Here is a 23,612-nt window from a genome sequence, read left to right as displayed (position 1 = left end):
AGTGACATGACAATTTTTCATATATTTTGCAAAGCCCGACCTACCTAAGTATATGACAAATGGAATGAATCCATATCTAACTGTTGTCTTTGCTACTCCCATCATAGCTGTGATCCGTTGTTTTTGTTCTGTAGTGAGTTTAGGCATGATTATTACTTGATATTTTTTCGGCCAAGGTCGACAATGTTTACATTAGTTACATGAGATTTGATTGGCTACATAGCATTCATTGTTCCAATCGAAAAACAGTTAAGATAGTTGATAAGATAACGCATGCGCAGTAATTAATAGAACAAAAATGGCTGCGCCCGTGGACTCCACGAGAGCTCCAGAAGACAAAGTGTATTTTCCTGTAAAATCTGGCGCAAGTTTAGTGAAGGCGCGTCCAGTATTTTCTCACGATAATAGGTAGGTCGTTATTCGTGAATATTATCTGACATTCCCTGTATTTCGATTATTGAAGGAGTGTCTGCCCGAACGTGGGTTTGAACCCACAGTCACACTCTCAGTGTTTGAACCCTGTACCTTTTGACCCGCAATCATCACCACATTAGTCCAAATAATTGTACATTGACGGATTTTGTTAAAGATTTTTGATATGGCAAATCCTAGAAGATTGCAGTATAACATGTTAGTCCACCTAAATGGCCGTCAACCAGTCTTTTGACGATTTTTAGACTATGGCAGACTGGTGACGTCCACCATCCCAGCAAAAAGTAGCAAATGGGCCTTGCGCAGAGGATCCTCGCCGCCACAATTTTTAAATTATCTTTGTTATAAATTCAAATTTCTACGAAAATATCATTGCCTACTATCAAACACACATTTATTTATGTCATTATGCCGAAAAAACATGTTCAGATACCATAATGCACTTACATGCATCGATTGTATCCATTAATCTGTAAATCTAGGACAAATCTGACAGGTTGTGTACATGTATGAAACGGGGTAGAGGATTTCGAATATTTTGGTCGTTAATAGGCTCGGTTAAATAACACTATTAAAAATGCAACCATTTCAATGCGCTGAAAGCTAACGTGTTTAATGGATCAAGTTGGGAGAAGTTGATGATGATAATGTTCGTGATGATGATGATGATGATTAGGTATCACCATTTTTGAACACTGTTGCGTTGCTCTGCACAAATACATAGAAAAGCGAGGATAACTGTGACTGCGCACAGGGTTAACAATCATTGACGGATGGGTACAAATTTATTCGATAAAAATCAACATGTATAAAAAATGGTGGACTGCTACGCTCATTTCGTGACCCAGAGTATATTTATGTGAAAATAACGACTCTAACGACAAATCCAACCCAGTTAAGATCACTTTCAGGTACATTTCGAACAATTATATCATTATTATTCAACATCGATGCATGATATTACTATATATTATTTCGCCCAGTGTTAAATGGTAGAGAGTTGTAGCGTTACAGGGATACACATGAAATGTCAAAATAATAAAAAAGTATCCCTGATCGCTCATTATTGTAGCTATATAACATGTCTACTATTTTAGATAGTCTAAAATAATAGACGTGTTGTACGAGATTCTGCCAATCCCTAACGTCTAAACGGGAATGTGCAAAAAACGGGGGTGTTGAATGGTTGAAATTGATCATAAAGAGTTATATTCTTATTTTACCATGTAAGTGAAATGTTATTTTGCACTAAACAAGCATTTCATGCATTAAAACAAGTTGTTTACCTTCCAACAAAACGAAAGTTGACTGACACAGACAACAATTATGCGAAGGGGAACAACTCGACCCAATCGTAATAACTCGGCCTCCTCCGACAAAGCTTCGAGATATACCTCGTAAATACAATCATAACAACTCGGCCATGGCCAAAATGTTCCGAGCGATTTAAGACTGTGCCCAGAAGCCTTGCAAGTGCCCTTCATGTATATATCGTTATGTTTTGACAGAATGAAATGAAGAAAAGCCGTCAAACTCATAATTATAAGTTAGATAACATATTCTTCAAACACTACACTTACTTTTTAAAGCTGAAATTTTCGTCCAACACTGTGGACATCATCAGAGCAACTGGCCTGACTATCGCTCACTCGCAGCTCTGACACTCGGGACTTCCCGCCGAATTTCCGTAATCCGGCGAAAAGTGGGTTGTAAATCCCAGAAAGGAAGGCCCCCTCGTCCCGGTTCATGACTGCCCCCTCAGTTTTGATGCAGATAGCCTCCTTCGTTTTTCGCACTCTCCAGTCTGATTCTCTCTCTATTACGCGTGCCCCCTCCCAGTCTATTTCATGATTATTTATGTTCTGGTGATCTGTGATTGCGCTTTTTTCTATTGTCGATTCTGATTGTTTTCTAATTTTTCATCCCACCACCCATTACAGCACAAGCTGAGTGTGGTCAGAACTCTATTAGACAGGTGCTACAACCTCGTCACCGAAACTGAAGATAGAGATAAAGAGGAAGAACATGTAAAACAAGCTTTAGGCCAGTGTGGGTACCCTGATTGGACAATAAAGAGGGTTAAGACCGAGATTTTGAAAAGAAAAAATGAAAACAAGGACAAAAAAAAAGTGAAACATACAGATAGAGACAATAAATCTAAAGGGATGGTGGTTATTCCGTATGTGAAAGGGCTATCTGAAGCAGTGAGCCGGGTGTTTAATAAACATCGAGTCGCCACGGCCATGCGCCCACATCAGACACTACGCAACATCTTAGTGCACCCCAAGGACAAACAGGAAACAACAGAGAAAGCAGAAGTAATTTACAAAATACCTTGTAAAAATTGTGATAAAGTCTACGTGGGAGAATCGGGGCGAAAATTTGGAATAAGACTGAATGAACACAAAAAAGATTGTGAAACAAACTCAAATAAGGCATTTACTAGATCAACTAGAAAACAATCAGAATCGACAATAGAAAAAAGCGCAATCACAGATCACCAGAACATAAATAATCATGAAATAGACTGGGAGGGGGCACGCGTAATAGAGAGAGAATCAGACTGGAGAGTGCGAAAAACGAAGGAGGCTATCTGCATCAAAACTGAGGGGGCAGTCATGAACCGGGACGAGGGGGCCTTCCTTTCTGGGATTTACAACCCACTTTTCGCCGGATTACGGAAATTCGGCGGGAAGTCCCGAGTGTCAGAGCTGCGAGTGAGCGATAGTCAGGCCAGTTGCTCTGATGATGTCCACAGTGTTGGACGAAAATTTCAGCTTTAAAAAGTAAGTGTAGTGTTTGAAGAATATGTTATCAATCTATTGGATTTACCTACACAATGAACTCATTCAAGAATAATCATAATTATAAGTTGGATATTTATTTTTTGTGTACGGAACTAATATAAAATAACATTATCTGGTAATATTTCTTGTTTTTATTATATTTTATAGACGCTATATGCTTTAACCCGGAATCCTAATCGGAACAACTACCCACTTTTGATACTAAACAATTTGTACGTGAAGGATTTGCCATATCAAAAATCTAAAAAAAATCCGTCAACGTACAATTATTTGGACTACTATTTTAGACTAGTGCTACCAAAACGCCATTAAAGTGAAAGAAAGAGAGTATGCCTGAACAGGGGTTTTAACCCCACACTTTGACCCACAGTTGACACCACATCTGCATTACTTTAAAAGCTAGCTCAACATTGAGGCTGTTGGAAGTGCCCTGTTCAGTTGACACTACATTTCCTTTGTGGAATCTTCATCTATTTTTGACAACTGGCATATTGTTTCACTGACAACATTATATGTTTTTCCATTGAAAAAATAAACACAATGAAATAAAACGTTGCATGTATGGTAGTATATATTTATTATGATTACCGTAAATGACTGGGTATAAGACGATAGGGGGTATTAGACGCAGGGAAAAAAATCTGTGAAAAATCCGAGAAAAAAACTTTTAATCTATGTTTTTGGTTAAAAGACGCATAGAAAAAATGTCAAAATCGTCCGGCATTTTCAGCCACCATGTTTGTTGACAGTGACAAAAAATTTTTTTTCGTGAAAATGGCGATGGTTATCTTTAAAACCATACTGTCGAGAATGAAAAGTTATGTCAAGCAAAAAATATTTTGACAGTGCCCAACTTTGCTTTTTTATATGTAAGTTTGATTATTGTTTAATTCAATTTATTATTCCAAATAATATTGAATACCGTAATTCACAAGAGTTCGGACACCATAAATTAATTATTTTTTTCGCTCTCCGAATACATAGAAAATTATCATTTTTACATTTTATTTACATGTTTGTTTAACCTGCCTTTTTTCTTCATGTTTGCTTTTTACCACTTATTAATTTATCCGTAGTAATCAATGGTCATAAACTTATTTATTACGCCTATAAGTGTAAATCCTTCATGAAGTTAATTAAAACACCATTTTATACATGCACTGAACTGAATAAACACATTCTATCAGCTTCAGATCAAAGAGTCACACTGTGTGACGTCACATAACTTACAGTTATGCCCACGAGGATCTCGTGGAGAGCATGGACATTGCTATGCAGGATTAATGTATAACTGTACGATTATTGCTTCATATAGTCTATAAGTGTGGTACAAGTTTGAAAGCTTATTGGCAGATCGTTTTACAAACATGCCATGTCGATGTTTTCTTAATCCCTTGATTGCCCTTGTTGTTTCTTTAATCCTCCAATAAATATATCACACTTCCTTTTCAACAGGCAATAAATCGTTTAGGATGGGTAGTAACTAATTAAATTGTCACCGTGGTGTATACGGTTAGGTAATCTAGCCAGGCAGTGTAAAGATAAAAATCAATATTCTTCGTCTGTGAAACTTGGTAACTATGAAAGTTATGATTGATGTCCTTTGGGTGTCCGAAAATTAGGTACGCAAAATAAATTATTTTGGGAAATAATTATGGGTGTCCAAATATAAAATATTTTTGTTGAAATTATAAACGTCTTACGATATACCGTATCCCGATCTTCAACTGCCGTTTTAACCCGTATATACTCGATCAATATGACGCGAGTAACATCCCTTTCTACATAAATCTAAACAAACTCTCGGCTCGAAATTGACATCAGAAAAAAAGTTCAAAAAATTGTTACTGGGTATTATACGCAGGCATTTTTTTGCATCAAAATCTGAGGGAAAAAAGTGTGTCTAATACCCAGTCATTTACGGTATCATTTCAGCACACTTTTGATGTCGTTACAATGTATACCACATATTTGTTTTACTATTTTCAGAACACTGTTTGCCTGCTCAGGATGTGTAGTGAAAGTATTTAGTATAGAGAGTGGTCAATGTGTGACAGAACTGACCGCTCACAAAGACTATGTGACAGGCATAGTCCTACATCCAAGAAATAAGCTACAGGTATGTCAATGACAGGGCTTTTATTTCATATGACACATCAACAGGTTTTTGACTACTGAAATGAAACAAATCATTCATTTTGACACTTGTCTCGCAAATTCATGGCCCTTTTTCAGAATGAAGTAAAACATAAAAGAAAAAATGTATAGAATGACACTTGACAGGTAAATCTTTGGGTTTAACTTGAGTCATTTTGGCACTTAAGATTTTAAGGCTAATGAAAACCCTTAACCTTTTTAAAGTCTGCTGTCATGAGTGCTTTTTTGATATGGTCTCTCTAAATTGACATCAGATTTGGGTTTTTTCACAGGAAAGTAATGGGCTCAGGCGTGATTCTATTAGCTATCAGCTATCGTCACAATTGAACTAAAATAGAAGTATGAACTAAACTTGCTTGAATGTGTTTCTTGGGCTTCCATGTGTCATAACCATGGGTCCTGATGAAAAAGCAGTTGTAGTTTTATGCAACATTACTTAAGAATTTGCTTCCAGCTCAGGAACATACTTAAGGACATTGAATAAAGGGTCCTGACGAAAGACAATGGGACCATGTTATCAATGAGCTTATGACAAAGTATTCTAAGATCAAGAAATCCAAATAAATATTTAGTGAGTGTCACAAAATGTTGTTTTTTCAATTCAATTGCAATTTCAAATAAACTTGGCCTAAACTGACCATTGAAGTTAAAAGTTTCAAAAAAGATATAACTAGTCACTACTCAGATATATTGTTCCTAAAAGGGATTAAAAGATGAGTAAAGTGTGCTGATAAGATGGCCCCAATCAGTATAAGTAGCAATAAGAAGGAAAACAGTTTTCAAGAGATATAGTCATGTGACATATCATTTAAAGTTTACATCCTTACAAACTCAGTTATGCATATTATTTACATTTTTCTGTCAAAATAACCTATATTGTGAAGATATTTGAATTAGGCTTATCTGAGCCTGTGTGTCAAATTTAGACTGAAAATGTTAGTGAAAAATGGGCCCGGGCTAATTGCTTTATTAAGAATCTACAATATAAGTGATTCTTTTATTCTATTTCAGTTAATTTCATGCTCACTAGATAAGACTTTGAATATTTGGGACTACAGTGATGGAGTTCTGCTCAGGGTAAGTTAAGATTTTTGTCGAACCAGCATGGGATGAGCAAGACAGTTATCACAATGGTGGTTCCATGTATGGCTGTGTGGTGGGGCGTATCTTGACCATGCATTATAGGATTTTCAAAAACTTGCCATGATGGTTCACTATGATGAGGTAGTTTGTTGCGCTTAAGACCCTGGTCTGTACCTCAAAGGCCAAGGTCATTCTTAAAAGGTTGATATATGTCTGTTTCAAAGGCTCTTTCGACAGGCTCGATATTTCGTCTGTTGTCATCATGTTAAGGTTCCCTTTGTTACTGTACATTGGTTTAATTTGGTGAGGCTCGTTTTCACTAAAAAAAATTAGGCTGTTTTTGTGCGATTTGACATTGTTGCCATTATGATTTTTTCATTCAAAACCATGAATTAGTATTCCACTAGGATTGAAATTTGGTTGATTTTTGAAAAACATGATATTTCATCTTCATCTGATGATGGTATGTTTTATGACATTGAACAAAAAGTATTCTAACAAAATCTATGTGAATTTCAGACGATACCAATCCATTCCCCAGCTCATGGACTGTACAGTGTTGAAGGACAGACAAAAGTTTACGCTCTTGTGCAGACTGCAAACACATGTAAGCAATGGATTTCCTCAAAGCAGAGGATTTGATAAAAAACTTATAAAAAATAAGTTAGAAACTCTCATTTGGAACTAACTGTGCATCCCTGAGACCATCAAAATAACATGATTTATCAGGATTGGTGTAAACCATTACATTGGCACCCCATATAATTAACAAATACCCCAAACACCCCGATTGGTCAATTACAAGGCTAACAGCACCTCCAGCTGGATTTTTTTGGGGAAAACACTGCATTAGTAAATTTTAAAAGAACAAGCTTATAAGTAGTACAAATTTTGAAAAATTCTACAATCCCAAAAACAATTTTACTGGATTTATACCAAGGGCTAGAGTTAATTTCAATCTCTTGAAATGGTGAAGAGGAGTTTTATGAAGCAATTTTGATTTCCCTAGCTTATGTTGTGGAAAATTATATCACCATGCAAAACCTCGATTTATTTCCAAATTAAACCTGTTAGTGTTGTACTTATGAATATCAGGATTTTCAAATTACCTTTACATAATGTTTCTAATGAAGCACTCTACTACCTGTATTCCAGTGTTCGAAATGGTCAGTATAGAACTTGACAGACAGGCCAGAGAGGACAGACTGACCACTCTGATGACCGGTTGTGCCCCTCACCACAGACAGATGACCATTGGACCGCAGGTTGGATATATTTATTACAAATAGACCTACATTGAACAGAAGAGGCGAAAATCTCACCAGCCAGTAGGTGCAGCTGGGGTTGGATTAAATCCCCAAATTTGATATTCAACATTTCTACATCGTTTTTTAGTATTGTAAAAGTTGTATAGTATTTAATTCTATTACATTTTAAGGCATTTCTGCTCACAAACAATATTATTTAACAGCTAGTTTAAAATAAGATGTAAATAGCAAACATAGTATGAAATGAAATGAGATAAAGTTCACTGCATTATGTGAAATATTACTTTACAGAATTGACCACCAAATGTTGTTTACTACCGAATTTCTCTAGACTCTTGTGTGTAATGCAAGACTGTTAAATTTTATGAACCTTTTAAAAAAAAAATCAATTTAACCAACAATTACAAAATTGCGTTATCCTTACTACTGATGATGTCTAAAAGATTTCATTAAGTCTGCTTGCATTATCTGAAAACGTTGACATCACATTCCCCCTTGTACCATTTTCTGCCTATATCTGCTTGTTGCAGTTAATATTGATAACATCTCTTTAAAAATTACAATGTACTGTGTTCTTTTTTTGACAGGGGAAGTTCTGTGTGTCGGTTCTCAAACGGTCCATGGAAGTAAAAGTGTTCAACTCTATGAAAGTTGTAAAGTAAGTGAACTTTGGTGACCTTTCCTGTCTCACAGTGGTCTGGGCTTTTGCTGCTTTTAAAGCATTTTTTTATGGTCAAGATATAAAACTGATTTTCTTATCATGAAAATTATAAATTGACCTTTATCATTGGAGTGAGGGTTTTCACCAAACATACAAACACTAGCTCTGTGTCTTATCATGTGCTATGGGACATTAATTGGGCATTTTTCTTCTGTGAATTGATGCTAAAACTTAGCTTTAGAAGTTTTGTAAAAAAATCAAGTTCAAACTATGTTAATCTTCACTAGCTTACTGGTATTGGTTGGGTTTCTGACTGTGGACTGCAAAGAATATTGTGTCATACACTTTATTGAGTTGAATAATTGATGGTACCCATTTAGTGAGAGCCAACAGTGCATCTAAGAATGAAGAAGGAAACCAGCTAATGAGGCCACAACGACTTAATAATTTGTTTCGTCTAACCCGGCTGACTGACTCTCAAAATTATCGGCATTATATCTCAGAGTTTTTTAGCCTCTTTGGTGGCCATATAATTATTTTTGTTTTTTATTCTAGAAAAAAAGCGGGTAGGAAGTAAAAAAGCAACATTAAAATTTATTCACTTACCCACCCCTCAAAATATGGGTGGGGTTATGCCATACAGACTATAAAATAGTGGTCAGTTATTGTGTGTTTTACTTCAGGCACAGACTAGAAGAAGGCTCGGAGTTCACATGTGTGGCGTGTCACCCAGGGGGTAACTGTGTCGCCACGGGGTGTGCTGATGGCAAGATTCTGCTATTGTTTCATTACCTAGACGCTGAGAAGGCTGTCAAGTCCCAACTTCATTGGCATGCTCTGCCTGTGCTCGATCTGTGCTTCACCGCAGAAGGTACTATCAGTGAAATTTGTTTTAAGATTCTCATCCTGAATTAAATGTTATATCTTACATTATTGGCATATAAAGAAAACAAATTACAAAACAAGTTTAGAAAAAGATGAAAAGTGAGTAATTTTGTATCAAATGGCAATCAATGTAAGAATTTTTTTTATCTTTATTATTTCTATTCCAGTTATGTTTTAAGAATTAACTTCAGCCATTTTGAAAATCATGTTATTAGTTGAAACTACTGACTTAAAAAGGATTCTGATTTTGCAGATTTTCTGCAGGTTTAATGAAGTTTCTGAACATATAAAAAAAAGAACCAGTTATTAAAGTTGAAAAATGGAAAGGAAAAGAAGAATACTCGAAAATGAAATGTTAAAAGGTGTTGGAGTACTTCAAAGGATGAAAATAAAGGACTGAACTCAATATCAAAGACCAAAGACCCAATTGCTTAAAAATGGAACTCATTTTGTTATTGCAATCATAGATAAATGATAAAAGATGTTGTCTTATTTACAGGGTCCTATCTTCTAAGTGGCGGTCACGAGTGTGTTTTGGTCAAATGGCATCAAGATTCCAACTACAAGGACTTTCTCCCCCGTTTAGGGGCCCCTATCAACCATGTGATCTGTTCCCAGGACAACCAGTTGTATGCAACATGCCATCTTGAGAATGGTACTATTGCATTTAACTTATACTTTTACACAATGAATACAATTGTGCCAAAGACAGCTGGTAGCAAATTTAAATCCCACTGCTTATGCTCAAGTTGGTTTCCTTGGTGATAGTAGTCTAGGGGCATAGGTGTCTCACTTAATATCCTGTGGGTTCAGATCCCCACAGGGGCACATTTTTCCGATGCTTATCAGGGCTTTTTCTATAGTACCCACGGGTCCGACTACGGACCCATTCCCAAAGCAAAATATAAGATATTTTTCCCAATCTTCAGAAAAAATCCCAATCAAAGATTTTTTTTTTTTTTTTTTTTTTAGAAAATCTTTTTACCTGTACTGGTTTTTTTCCAACATCCTAATGAATTATGTGATGTAAAGTTTTCTGGATAATTGAAATAATTGATTTTCATCACATTCAGAAATCAGTATGAAATATTATCTGTCATGATTTATTGCAATAGATATTTACACCTGATATTTTTTGCGTCTTTTAAGGGGAAAATAAACTAATAATAAATCATTTCCTAAATCGCAGGAGACTACCAGTAGACAGATTTTTTTTTTAACAGTAAAATTTCCCAATTTTGGCATTTTCACGACGCAAAATTTCCCAAAATGTCTAGGGTCTTTTTCCCAAAATGGGCAGAAAAAGCCCTGCTTATAACAATCCAACAAAAAGGTATTTCAAATTATTCGCACATCTTTTATTTATAGAATGTTTATACATTTATTATAACAATGGTGGTTCCAATTTTTTCATTGAAAATCAACATGAACCAAGTGGTTAGGTATAATGGATGATATTCGGGTGTAAAATAATGGTTTATTATACCCCCCAAAACAAAGTTTGGGGGGGTATACTGGAATCGGGTTGTCCGTCCGTCTGTCCGTCCGTTTTTTTTTTTGTCCGGGATTCATCTTTGTCGTTATTGAATAAATCTTTTTCAAACTTTCAGATATTAATGGCCATGATGTAAACTTGCGCCTCTGTGAAATTGGTACGGGTCACATGACCCTGACCAGAGTTATCTCCCCTTGATGTGTTAAAGTAGGCAAAATAAGCCCTGTCCGGGATTCATCTTTGTTATTATTCAACAAATCTTTTTCAAACTTTCAGAAATTAATGGCCATGATGTAAACTTGCGCCTCTGTGAAATTGGTACAGGTCACATGACCCTGACTGGAGTTATCTCCCCTTGATGTGTTAAAGTAGGCAAAATAAGCCCTGTCCGGGATTCATCTTTGTTATTATTCAACAAATCTTTATCAAACTTTCAGAAATTAATGGCCATGTTGTAAACTTTCGCCTCTGTGAATTTGGTACAGGTCACATGACCCTGACTGGAGTTATCTCCCCTTGATGTGTTAAAGTAGGCAAAATAAGCCCTGTCCGGGATTCAACTATGTTATTATTCAACAAATCTTTATCAAACTTTCAGAAATTAATGGCCATGTTGTAAACTTGCGCCTCTGTGAAATTGGTACGGGTCACATGACCCTGACCAGAGTTATCTCCCCTTGATGTGTTAAAGTAGGCAAAATAAGCCCTGTCCGGGATTCATCTTTGTTATTATTCAACAAATCTTTTTCAAACTTTCAGAAATTAATGGCCATGATGTAAACTTGCGCCTCTGTGAAATTGGTACAGGTCACATGACCCTGACTGGAGTTATCTCCCCTTGATGTGTTAAAGTAGGCAAAATAAGCCCTGTCCGGGATTCATCTTTGTTATTATTCAACAAATCTTTCTTTCAGATATTAATGGCCATGATGTAAACTTGCGCCTCTGTGAAATTGGTACGGGTCACATGACCCTGACCAGAGTTATCTCCCCTTGATGTGTTAAAGTAGGCAAAATAAGCCCTGTCCGGGATTCATCTTTGTTATTATTCAACAAATCTTTTTCAAACTTTCAGAAATTAATGGCCATGATGTAAACTTGCGCCTCTGTGAAATTGGTACAGGTCACATGACCCTGACTGGAGTTATCTCCCCTTGATGTGTTAAAGTAGGCAAAATAAGCCCTGTCCGGGATTCATCTTTGTTATTATTCAACAAATCTTTATCAAACTTTCAGAAATTAATGGCCATGTTGTAAACTTTCGCCTCTGTGAATTTGGTACAGGTCACATGACCCTGACTGGAGTTATCTCCCCTTGATGTGTTAAAGTAGGCAAAATAAGCCCTGTCCGGGATTCATCTTTGTTATTATTCAACAAATCTTTATCAAACTTTCAGAAATTAATGGCCATGTTGTAAACTTGCGCCTCTGTGAAATTGGTACGGGTCACATGACCCTGACCAGAGTTATCTCCCCTTGATGTGTTAAAGTAGGCAAAATAAGCCCTGTCCGGGATTCATCTTTGTTATTATTCAACAAATCTTTTTCAAACTTTCAGAAATTAATGGCCATGATGTAAACTTGCGCCTCTGTGAAATTGGTACAGGTCACATGACCCTGACTGGAGTTATCTCCCCTTGATGTGTTAAAGTAGGCAAAATAAGCCCTGTCCGGGATTCATCTTTGTTATTATTCAACAAATCTTTATCAAACTTTCAGAAATTAATGGCCATGTTGTAAACTTTCGCCTCTGTGAATTTGGTACAGGTCACATGACCCTGACTGGAGTTATCTCCCCTTGATGTGTTAAAGTAGGCAAAATAAGCCCTGTCCGGGATTCATCTTTGTTATTATTCAACAAATCTTTATCAAACTTTCAGAAATTAATGGCCATGTTGTAAACTTTCGCCTCTGTGAATTTGGTACAGGTCACATGACCCTGACTGGAGTTATCTCCCCTTGTAGGCAAAATTAGCTTTGTCCGGCCTAACTCCAGGGCAAACAACCTAGACATGGAGGGGTGGGGGGTATTCGTTAGCCTATGGCTTACAGTTCTAGTTTATTTCAGTGGTTCAAGTTATCAGCAGCAATTTCACAATACAGCAAGTATACCAGGGCCTGACACGGGCGTACAACAATCCCAGAGGCTCAGCCCGCTCATTTCCTGCTGGCATGATGTATGATGCACGTTCCGAGGCTCTTGTTATGAACGGGAAACCGGGACATCTACAGTTCTACTCCGTGCATGAGGATCGACAGCTATATAATGTGAGTAGATATTATGCTTGTAATCACTTTACGACAGGGTTTTTCCACCCGCATGATGTAATCTTGTGTTGAATGGATATTAGGACACCTATGGTTCAGTTTGGTGCATAACAAGGTTGTAATAATGTGATTTTTTACTCTTATTTATATATTGTTTTGAAAATATATTTTTTCGTTTTAACACTCAATGACTGTTTTACTTGGGTTGGACAGTTGGACATTGGCCATTGTTGTTACCTCACTTCTTTGCAGATTTTGCATTTGAGATAGATACACAACACACATCTTTTATAATTTCAGTTGGACATTGTATGCCAGAACTTCATATCCGCTGAGAACCTAGACAGGCCACTGGTAGTTACAGAAGTGACGTGTGCTGCCTTCCTTGACGACGGGAGTTGGCTAGCAACTGTGGAATACTGGAATGATGGGGTTATCACACCGGAGATTACCCTCAAGTTCTGGCAGTTTGACCAAGAGAAACAGAGGTGCGTGTAAGAAAGGAGATGGTTAAAATGCAGTGATAAGATAGGACAGTCACAGAGTGAACTGTGCATCACAGGTGTAACTCTATAGAAAAAAGGAAGGAGTTATGACTGCCTTGCGCAAATGGTTTCATTACATATACTGTTACTATTGCGTCTGTTTATTAAGGTAGTTTATGAATGGTTGATAAAACAATGTTGATTTTGACGGTTAAAGAACTAAAGAGTAAATCCTTTGAAAATTATGATTTGTCAAATTCAACATTGAGAGGATCATACATTATGACAACATTGGTAGGATTTAAAATAGAATTGGCTCTTTCCAATCATTTTATTTTTATTTTCACTTGCAAACAAACTGGGAAAATGGACAACTTTTTTCTTTTGTTATGACTATTTAATAAGTTCTGCTACTGTAACTTCATAAACTAACTTAATAAACAGACGCAGTTCAATTTTTAAAATTTAGTACAAAAATGAAAAAAAATGTGCCAGTAACAGATTCCATAAGTGTGTCGTAAATGTTCATTCTGCCAAATCAATTTCTGCCTGGTATTCTAGTTAGTTGGTTTTCTACCTATTACTCATAGCAACCATTAGAATTGAATTTAAGTACTTATGATGATTGTTTTTCTTCTTGAACAAATTATTATTATACATTTGGATCAAACATAATACAAAAATCTTGAGTAGGATGTTTAATTCAAGCGAAAAGGCAACAAATATCCTGGAAAGTGTCCATCACAAGCTTGCAAATATGAATTCAATTATGTGATGCTTGAAATGTTTTGATTGCAGCTATGTGTTGAATACAACTGTGGAATGGCCCCACTCCGAGACTATTTGTACACTGAAAATGCGTCCTATCTCGCAAACCTCCTCTCACGACAAACGACACATGGCAGTCACCACAAGTGCTGACGGGAAGTTCAAGATCTGGGTCCTCGTTGATGATACAGATATTTATAGTAAGTAATGTCAAAATGAGGGTGAAAGTGGTCTGTGGTAAAGGTGTCCCTCTCTCATCTAAGATGTTGTGGGTTTGAGTCACTAGAGGCAATTTCATGGCCTCACAGAAAACAGAACTAGGGCTGAATTGTATTTATAAAGCAAGAGGCAAATCTGTTATTGCCCTTCCTACTTGGTTTTGTAAGTCAGTAGTTAAGCATTAAAATAGCTACAAGTGTCCTTGTATATTGCTCAAAATGCAACCAACGCAACAGAAATGATTCTATCACCTACATGTGTTTATATGGATCAATATGTTATTGTAGGGACCAACAATAAATGGATGTGCGAGTCAGTAGGTTTCTACCGAGATTTTGAGGCAGGAAGTGCAGAATTCTCAGATGACGGTTCCCTGCTTGCAGTGGTGTTTGAGTCCTGTATCACACTGTGGGAACCAGAAACAAACTTGCTGAAACATACGCTGATCAATAATGTGTTCAGCGATCCTGTCAGGTAATTATAAAATTCGTTTTTTGAACAACTTATTTGATTTGAATTCATCATGGATTGATTAAAAAAAGAAAAGATGTTTAACTAGAAAAACTACTTATTTTCATGATTGTAAATGTCACAGTCAAAACTTTCTTGTGTAGTTATAGGTATGTTATTAGTTTAACCGTCGATTGAAAAAGACAGTGGACCGGAGTTTAAATGACATGTTTACGGTAAAAATGTCTTTTACACAATAGTTTTTGTGTTCCAGGGTTATCTATATCTATCACTGAGAGACAAGTTTCCATTTTTCTGTTTTACAGGATAATGTTGTCAGTTTGAATTACATGTTGGCAGTCAATATTTTGTACAAACTTGATAAATAATGTGATTTAGGAGTAATAATTGGCTCCTATGCCAGGCTTTGTAATATTATATTTCTGTTTTCAGGGATTTAAAAGTGTTTTCAGCATGTACATTTTGCTGTGTTATGTTCCAGCGCTATTTACCATTTTCAATAACAATCAATGGAAAATTCTCTCCATGTTTGTCGGGGAAGTTCTATTTCAATGGCATGGCTTCACCAAATATCTTTCTTAAATGATCGCTGTGATCCAGGAGTATTTATCACCATCATTGACAGTCGATGTAACATTCTCTTGTTATCCTCAGGGAGGTGCTATTTGGTCGACATGGTTGCAGTCAATACCTCCTCAGCACCACAGATAAAACTCTCACTGTGTGGAGCATCATCACTTGTTCTAGTATGTAGTTTGGTCTTCCATTTATTTATTCCACCAGCTGTGCTTTCAGAATCGAGAATATTACAAGACATTGCAAAAAATGCAACAATATCTATTGACTATGAATGTTATTGAAAGGATAAATGATTGTCAAAGCATTCATTAAATTAGGTTTGGGATGAAAAGACCGTTATTCTAATACTAATGCTTGGTGTCACAAAAATTAACTTGTACAAATTTAAACCACTGTCCAAAGTAGTGGATAATGTTTTGTGCAGCAGCATCAATAGTCATTGGTTTTGCATATTTCATCACACATGTAATGTAATGAAACATTTTACCAATCACAAGAGGTTACTGTAGTAACAGAGATATTCTGAAGATGTTTTTAAATAGGTAAATCAAGGTGAGAGTGGCCTCTCATCAAAGAGATTATCAGTTTGATCCCAACCAGGGGTATTTTTGGTGGCCTATAAAATTGGATCCCTTAATTAGTTTTTACTCAGGGAATGGACTTTCAGCCACCTTCACAATGAAGCTTAAATAAATTAATACAAACTGATCAGAACATGTATAAATTAAAAATTAAATTAGCACCATTATTGGATAAAAAGCAGTGCATGTGTTAATTATATGTTTTGTGTTACAGTACTATGGACTGTGGATTTGAGCGTAGCTTGCCTGGCCCAGGATCCGCTGTCTGACATTATAGCCATCTTCACCACAGAGAGACAGCGTAAGGCCATGCTTTATTATTGGATTGTTATTTTTCTTAAAAACAATGCATTAGTTTGTTAGGGAAGGCATTACTTTAAGAAGATATTTTGATAAAAGTAAAAATGTTAAAGAATACTGGGTACTAATCTAATTAGTCTAAGGATTGTTAATATAAAAGAAATGGTGTTTGTTTATCTTTTCAGTATTTGTGTTCCGGCCAAGCAATCCAAGCCCGGTATTCAGCCATGTTGGTATTACAGAAAGCGAAATTGTCAGTGCAGCTTTTATACCTCACAAGAAGAGTATTTATAGGGGAACAACTCTGTCTTGGCAAGACAAATCTGAGTTGTATTTCATGAATGCTGACCAGGAACTGTTGACTGTTTCATTGAACGACAATGACAGATCTGTGAAAACCAAACAGGATGTGGTGGGTTTTATTTTGATGCCGTTTGACATGAATTGTAAAAGCAATGTATCATTTACTCTTCTTGTGTTTTCTATAGAGTAAATTTGATGTTCAATTATGATGAAAGGCCTTGCTTACGACATCATTCTTTATTCCCATGCTTCTCTGTGATTGGACTTTATTAAGTGTGTCATCATTTTGCCATTTACCAAAACATTACATTATTACAAAAAAATTAGTGTTTATAGCAACTTGCTAGTTGTTTATCTAAACCAAATAAGTCTGTCAGTAAAACAACAGATTAGAAAAATAAATTCAATTCATCAGAAGAACTAAGTGATTTTTTCCCCATACCTTTTTGCTGTATATTGGGGCTTAAGCATTAAATGTCCCAGGAAGGTATACCAGGTGATATGCTCCATGGATTGCATTTATGCTGTAACACTGACAAAAAAATATCAAAATCTTATCGAATGAATAAAGGCCTACATCTAAGTTATACAAAACTATTGAAGAATTGTTTGTGTTTTATAATTGGTATTTAAAAAAACAACAACAAAAAATATATTTTAAATGACATCTCAATCAATTACATTTTTAATGGGATGTCATATATGAATAGCATTTAAAATGTGCTCACCATGTAGCGACGTTTAATTAGAAAACCTGTTTAAAAAATTATCATGGAATATACTCTATACACAAATGCTATTGTAGTTCATTTTCTTATACATGTATTTCAGGTAACCTTTGAGCAAAATGTGCCAAAATCTGCACTGAGCATGTTACTCAGTCACCATAGCAACAAAACAGGGTCAAAAGTCAGCCTGGATCAGGTTACTAGGCAACCTAGCAACAAGTTCATCAGAGAGGTAATTATTATTTGACATAGATACATGTACATAGTAATAACAAGCTAAAGCTTGATGTGAGTTTTCATTTTTAGGTCAAGGTCACATGTTAATGTTAGGTAATGTAATCCTGTATACAAAAACATATTTTTGAGGATTTTAGGTCTATTTCATGAGCTAAAAATGTGTATTGTTTCAGTATTAGTAATAGCCATTGTGCCATCGTCAAGCCATACTTTTTATCATAACGAAAAAAAGGTACAAGATACTGTGAAATCATGAATATTCGTGGGACATTAATTTTTGTGAATTTCGTGGGTTTGCTTGTCCACGAATTTAAGATCCCAACCAAAAATGAAAATTTTTAATCTTAAAATCATACTGTCTATGTATAACGGTATACATGTACATGTAGTTGCATGAGTATACATGGTGGGTATACAAATTGTAAGTACCTTAATCATTGTTCATTTTAGAATTTGCTGACAATATAGGATCATACTTTCAGTTACTGTGAAATCATTAATGTTCGTGGGGCATTAATGTTCGTGGTTTTCGTGGGTTGGGTGATCCACGAATTCAAGATCCCACGAAATATAAACCCTTTATTCACTTTTTCAATTGCCTTGTTACGTACATACTCTAGTATATTATTTACAGAGGTCGCAGTATACAGTGTTAAAACCTGTCTCACTGTATAACTAACGATCATTATTCTGTTAATATATTATAACTGCCTTTAACAAATAATGAACCAATTCAATTAAATGTGTTTTGTGCAGCAAATGACAGTTATAAGCACGTGTTTAAACGTGTGCTGTAAATGAAAATCTCCAAGTTTACAAGATGTGCGTGATGAGTGTCCATACTCGGATTTTTTTATTTAATGAAATAATTAATCGATTACTAGTACATTGAAGGTTACTAAGCACCGAAGGTGACAATATACGCACCTTTTCGGAGTTTTCAAAGTTTGCAAAATTCTTAATTGGCATTCAATGGCTTCCCCTATCTGTATTTATGATCAGAGTACATCTTCTTTTATTACCTTTATTCCCAATTAAATCGATAAGTGACATGGGTATATGCACTAATTGGCATGTCGTACCACATTAGCGAGTGTCATAAACCGAGTGACGTAGAAGACGGAAATCACGGGCCAGCGCGTGGATATTATGCAGACGATCTAGGACGATCGCATCTTCGATTAATTTTTTTACAAAAATGAAAATCCACGAAGTCAAGTACCCACAATTTTTTTTTTTTTCGGCAATCCACGAAATTTCATGCCCACGAACATTAATGATTTCACAGTATTTATTTTTCCCAAACAATAATGAAATTCCACTAATTTAAAGACCCATAGAATAGTCCTTTTTTGAAAAACCACGAAATTTCAAGCCCTTGAATATACATGATTTCACAGTATTCTCATGAAATATTGTTGACATATTACCACTGGCAATACACATAAATTATGTGTAGCAATGTCTACCTATTATAATGGTAGAAATATGCTGCTTAATCAATAGAGTGCATAAGACTATGGTCCTCATTCTGAAGGTCAATGTCACCTGTGGATCTTTAACTGCATGCAGCGGTGCTTAAAAAAACATGCTCAATGTAATGTTTATAAGGTACCATGTGCTATTGAGAAAGGTATAAAGGATGATAAAGTACTGTCAAAAATCAATCATTTCCCACTGAAGTTGGTGATAATCTGTTTATGTATATATTTAATAGTTCATTAAAATTAGGGAAAAAATCGAACTTATAAGACCTTCTAATTAAAGTTGCATCATATAAGATCTTAGGGATTTTTTACCAAAACCAAGTAACCCTCTATCTATCTGATAGTGATATTTCTGATTGCCCATATGTCTTTCTCTTTTATTCATAAATATAGGTTAAAAACACATTTGGCAATTGCAGAACTTCAGTTCTGATTATTAAAGTGATCATTGATCGAAATAACCTCTCTGATTATTGTTTATCATTGAATATGGTCTTGGTCAAGTTTTTAATACTTACTATTGAGTGAAGTTTACCTCTTGTCAACACATGGTTTATTCTTGGAATATATGGCGACATTAACTATAACAAACAAAATTTATTTTGTGTAAATTTTCTTCTTGCCTTTTTTCAGATATTTAGCTCCGCTTGCCATGTTCAGCCCTCGGTATCTTCCCTCTGTCAGCCGTTTATACGCTCCCTGATGGTGAAGTCAAAATCAAGGTAAGTTTGGACTGATACTTAATAAGTATAAGAAAATTTGTATTTCACATAGATTTATTTTATACTAAATGAAAAATTGTTTTAATACAAATGCTTTTTTTTAACATTTGAACTCATAAATAAAGTGAATGTTTTGTCATAGTCTTGGTGGCTATGTGAATCACGATGAAAATATAGTTTGTCATTGTCTTTGTAAACTTTTAAGGTGCAAAAGCTGTATAGTATTAGAAATAATTAAAAATTGTTAAAGGTATTAAAATTAAACTTGTACAATTACTTAACAGTATGCACCTACATGTATGTTGCAAATAAAGCTAGAATATTTGTTGCTTGATCAACTGAGAAAATTACAGATTAGTTTGAACTATGGCCAAGGTGTAAGTTTCTGCTCAATGACACTTTTCCTGCTGGCTTTGACAAAACTAAGTTATTTTTTCCTCCATAAACATACCAGCTGACATATAAAAATTAAGCACCATTTGTGTTTGCATTTTAGCTGCTCACAGAACATAAGTGATGATGAGGATGATGATGAGGATGATAAACCTTTATACCATTCCCAGACTGTGTCTCAAGACTCTGGGCTTGACTCTGATATGGACATGGAAATACCTGAGAACCATTCTGCTGAATCTAAAAATACAGACCAATCAGAAGATGACATTGAAATGGAAGTGAAAGCAAAGACTGATATTGACCCAGATTCCTTGAAATCGGGAAAAAATAAAACTAAAGACATTGAGAAGAATAAAAATGAAGTACGAGAGCAGAAAGAAAATGAAAATGAACTGGAAGCAATATTTGCTGCAGACTTTCTTTGGGTTGCGAAGAAATTTAAGACATGAATGTTGACTTTCTTTCAAAAATAAACTTATAAAGAAATATGTATATCATTGTCTTTTCTTGGCAACCAATTAATTTGTGTTCTTAAAACACCAGTTTTAGTGTCACCTGCAAAGCATGGCAGACACACACAGATCACTCTCCAGTGTAGTTGTCCCCTTTGTCACAATCTTTTTCATCAATAACTTGGTCTGTATATTGGCCAAGGTCAGTTTTTTGGGGGTCAACAGGTGTAAGGCTAAGGTCCTTGTAATGTTTATTCGCAAAATTATTTGCATTCCTGACTGGCCTAATATCAGTTTTCGTCATTTACATGGAAATAAATAATATTGATGTCGCAAATATAATGAGATTATGAGAATATATATTGGCTTGTGATTCCCATGATTTAAAAATAAGTGATATAGGCCATTACTATACTAGTAGTTACTCTGCTTGATGATATTGACACACTAGTGTTGTCCATACATGTAATTACCTCGAAAGTAAGTGGCAGCTATACTATCCATATATCTTGCATTTGGTAAATATATATATATTCATATAAGTGAAGCTGTAGTTGACAGCAAATTAAAAATTTAATTAAATTTTTTATATAATTGTTTTACTGTCTTACTGCATGAATAATCGGGGTATGTTTAAGTTTTTATCGATTACAACTATGTAATTTAAATGGACTTGTTCTTAGCAAATCTTCTTTCGCAGTAAACTAACGTTTATTTTTTATATCCGCTGAAGTGAGAGCATATAGATATGGCTTTATCAGTGCGTCTGTCCATAAATCTTCAACTGAGAAATAACAATGCTCAAATGTTCACAATGAACTAAAACTGAGGACGAATTTTCCATCCAGGATCCTTCAAGGTCAGGGTCACACTAAGAGATCTTAGTTTGAACAGCTATTTTCCCTGCCTGGTAAATCATTCCGCAACCAATGAAAGGATTATGCAAGGGAACAATTTTTAACCATGTGCAATGTGTATGCTCCAGACATGTTATTTTAAGATCAAGGCCACACTTGAGGGACAAAGGTCAGACATATGGTGGGCGAGCAGGTCTAGTGGATATAGTGTCTCAAAATTTGAACCCAACCAGGGATTTTTTCTTATGGCCTCTCAAAAAGGACAATAGTACTGGCTTCTACCAAGTGGATTCAAGAGTGATTCAGATCAGCTTTCAGCTGACTTCACAATCAAACTAAAACTCATTGGTATTAACTTAAGGTCAGACAGGCATTTTTATTTTCTTCTCTATAGCGCTATAACCAATTTCAGGATTTTAAAATAACATGGGCAAACCTTTTCACATGTTCACCACATCAAGCCAATGTAAACGGTATATGTTTTGGCCACAATAACTCAAGGGCACACCTTGGAATTTAATCGGATGTCTTTTCTTTCAAGCTTGAACCAATAAAAAGGTTTTTTAAATATCATTTAATTTACTTGAAGGTCTAACACATTCAGTCAACGTACAAGCCACGTGTTCCAGTCAAGGCAGCACCTAGTTATTGTAATGACTCTGTCATTAAACATGTTACTCACCTGGACATTTACTTGCCATCTTTTTGTCGAACTAATATACAGTAATGAGGTATATTTAAAGACTATGATATGTTTTATAAATTTATAATTTAACGTTACACTTACCTTAGGTCATGTCTGTTTAAATTCCATCCAATCATTTTATTCCTGTTGCTATGTACATACAAGAGGAGTTCTCCACCCACCTTACATATACGTGTTGAATGTATTTGAACTGATAAGTATAACTGTTTCATCATCTTCTTAACTAGATAAACATTATTTATTCATGGTTGTCCTATAATAATCATTTATATTTTTAGCCACTTCGTTACTGCTTGATTTTATGTCTTTAATTTGTATTTTTAATATTGTAAACAAACTGTCATGGCTGCCGGACCGCCCGATGGGTGCTGTGAGTACCGCCCTACCAGTCCATCTGTTCTGTCAGAGCGGTCCTTCTGTGATTGGTCTGCATTTCACCCGTCCTCCGGTGATTGGTCAGACATTTCACCAGTCCGGCCGCCATTGGTCAGTTTGGATCAAGTGGGCATCTCCTGTTCTCTATATAAAGAGCGTTCCTTTTGGGATCGACAGTTCTGAGTTTTTAGCTTAGCTTGACTTTTGATGTCGGGTAGCTGGTTAGGGTTAGGTTACACCCGTATGTTTGAGCTTGACTTTTGACGTCATATAGCTGTGTTAGGTTTGAGATCAGATAGGTCTAGTAGTTTGACCTTACGTAAATAAGTTGTTTTAACGATATATACTAGTAGTTGATTGTCACCAAATATAGAAAACGTGAGAGCCCATGCAACTTAAACTGTTATCTGATGACTATACATGTGTTTGATGTTCATGATTCGAAGATATAAGAATACACTATAAACCGTTAAAAGTTCAACTCGGTGTTTGTTGTGTTTCAACATCCCCCTGACTTTAAAGGAAGTTTTGCCTCGACTGCGTAGGTCGTTACAATATTAACAGTCAGAAAAGTTTCATGTTTGCTTCATAACCAATGGACGAATATAACTGTACAGGAATGATTACCATGCAGATATGATTGTAAAAAACAAGCATGCTCCAGCCATGAACCTGTTAAGACCATATTTTAGGGTCAAAGGTCATTGTCTTTTTTCATGTCTGTCCAGTGACTCCTTCGAATCAAAGCATAAAAGTCATTGACTGCCTTCGGATTTATGTTGCTTGGAAATTTTTCACAAAACGTGTTCTTTTACCCTTTTTGGATTTCCTTTTTATAGAGAGCAAGCAGAATACATCATTTCTAATGACGATAACAAAATTCCAGTGTA

General features: G+C 35.6%; 1 protein-coding gene across 1 annotated transcript; it reads left to right on the top strand.

The window, feature by feature from the left end:
• The first annotated feature begins 292 nt into the window (after positions 1-292).
• LOC128238086 (WD repeat-containing protein 75-like) lies at positions 293-23,203 on the top strand. The gene is made up of 18 exons (XM_052953662.1): positions 293-408; positions 5,229-5,358; positions 6,408-6,473; positions 6,999-7,086; positions 7,635-7,744; positions 8,335-8,405; positions 9,092-9,279; positions 9,793-9,948; positions 12,857-13,056; positions 13,357-13,544; positions 14,340-14,509; positions 14,816-15,002; positions 15,654-15,745; positions 16,374-16,460; positions 16,645-16,871; positions 17,594-17,722; positions 19,848-19,936; positions 20,433-23,203. Exons 1-18 carry the CDS (start codon positions 299-301, stop codon positions 20,779-20,781), a joined length of 2,637 nt encoding a protein of 878 aa, XP_052809622.1. The 5' UTR covers positions 293-298; the 3' UTR covers positions 20,782-23,203.
• Positions 23,204-23,612: the final 409 nt, after the last annotated feature.

This window comes from Mya arenaria, chromosome 1 (assembly GCF_026914265.1).
Source record: "Mya arenaria isolate MELC-2E11 chromosome 1, ASM2691426v1".
NCBI classification, from domain to species: domain Eukaryota; kingdom Metazoa; phylum Mollusca; class Bivalvia; order Myida; family Myidae; genus Mya; species Mya arenaria.
The sequence above is the reverse complement of the archived record's forward strand: the minus strand, read 5'-3'. Positions and strand labels throughout refer to the sequence as shown.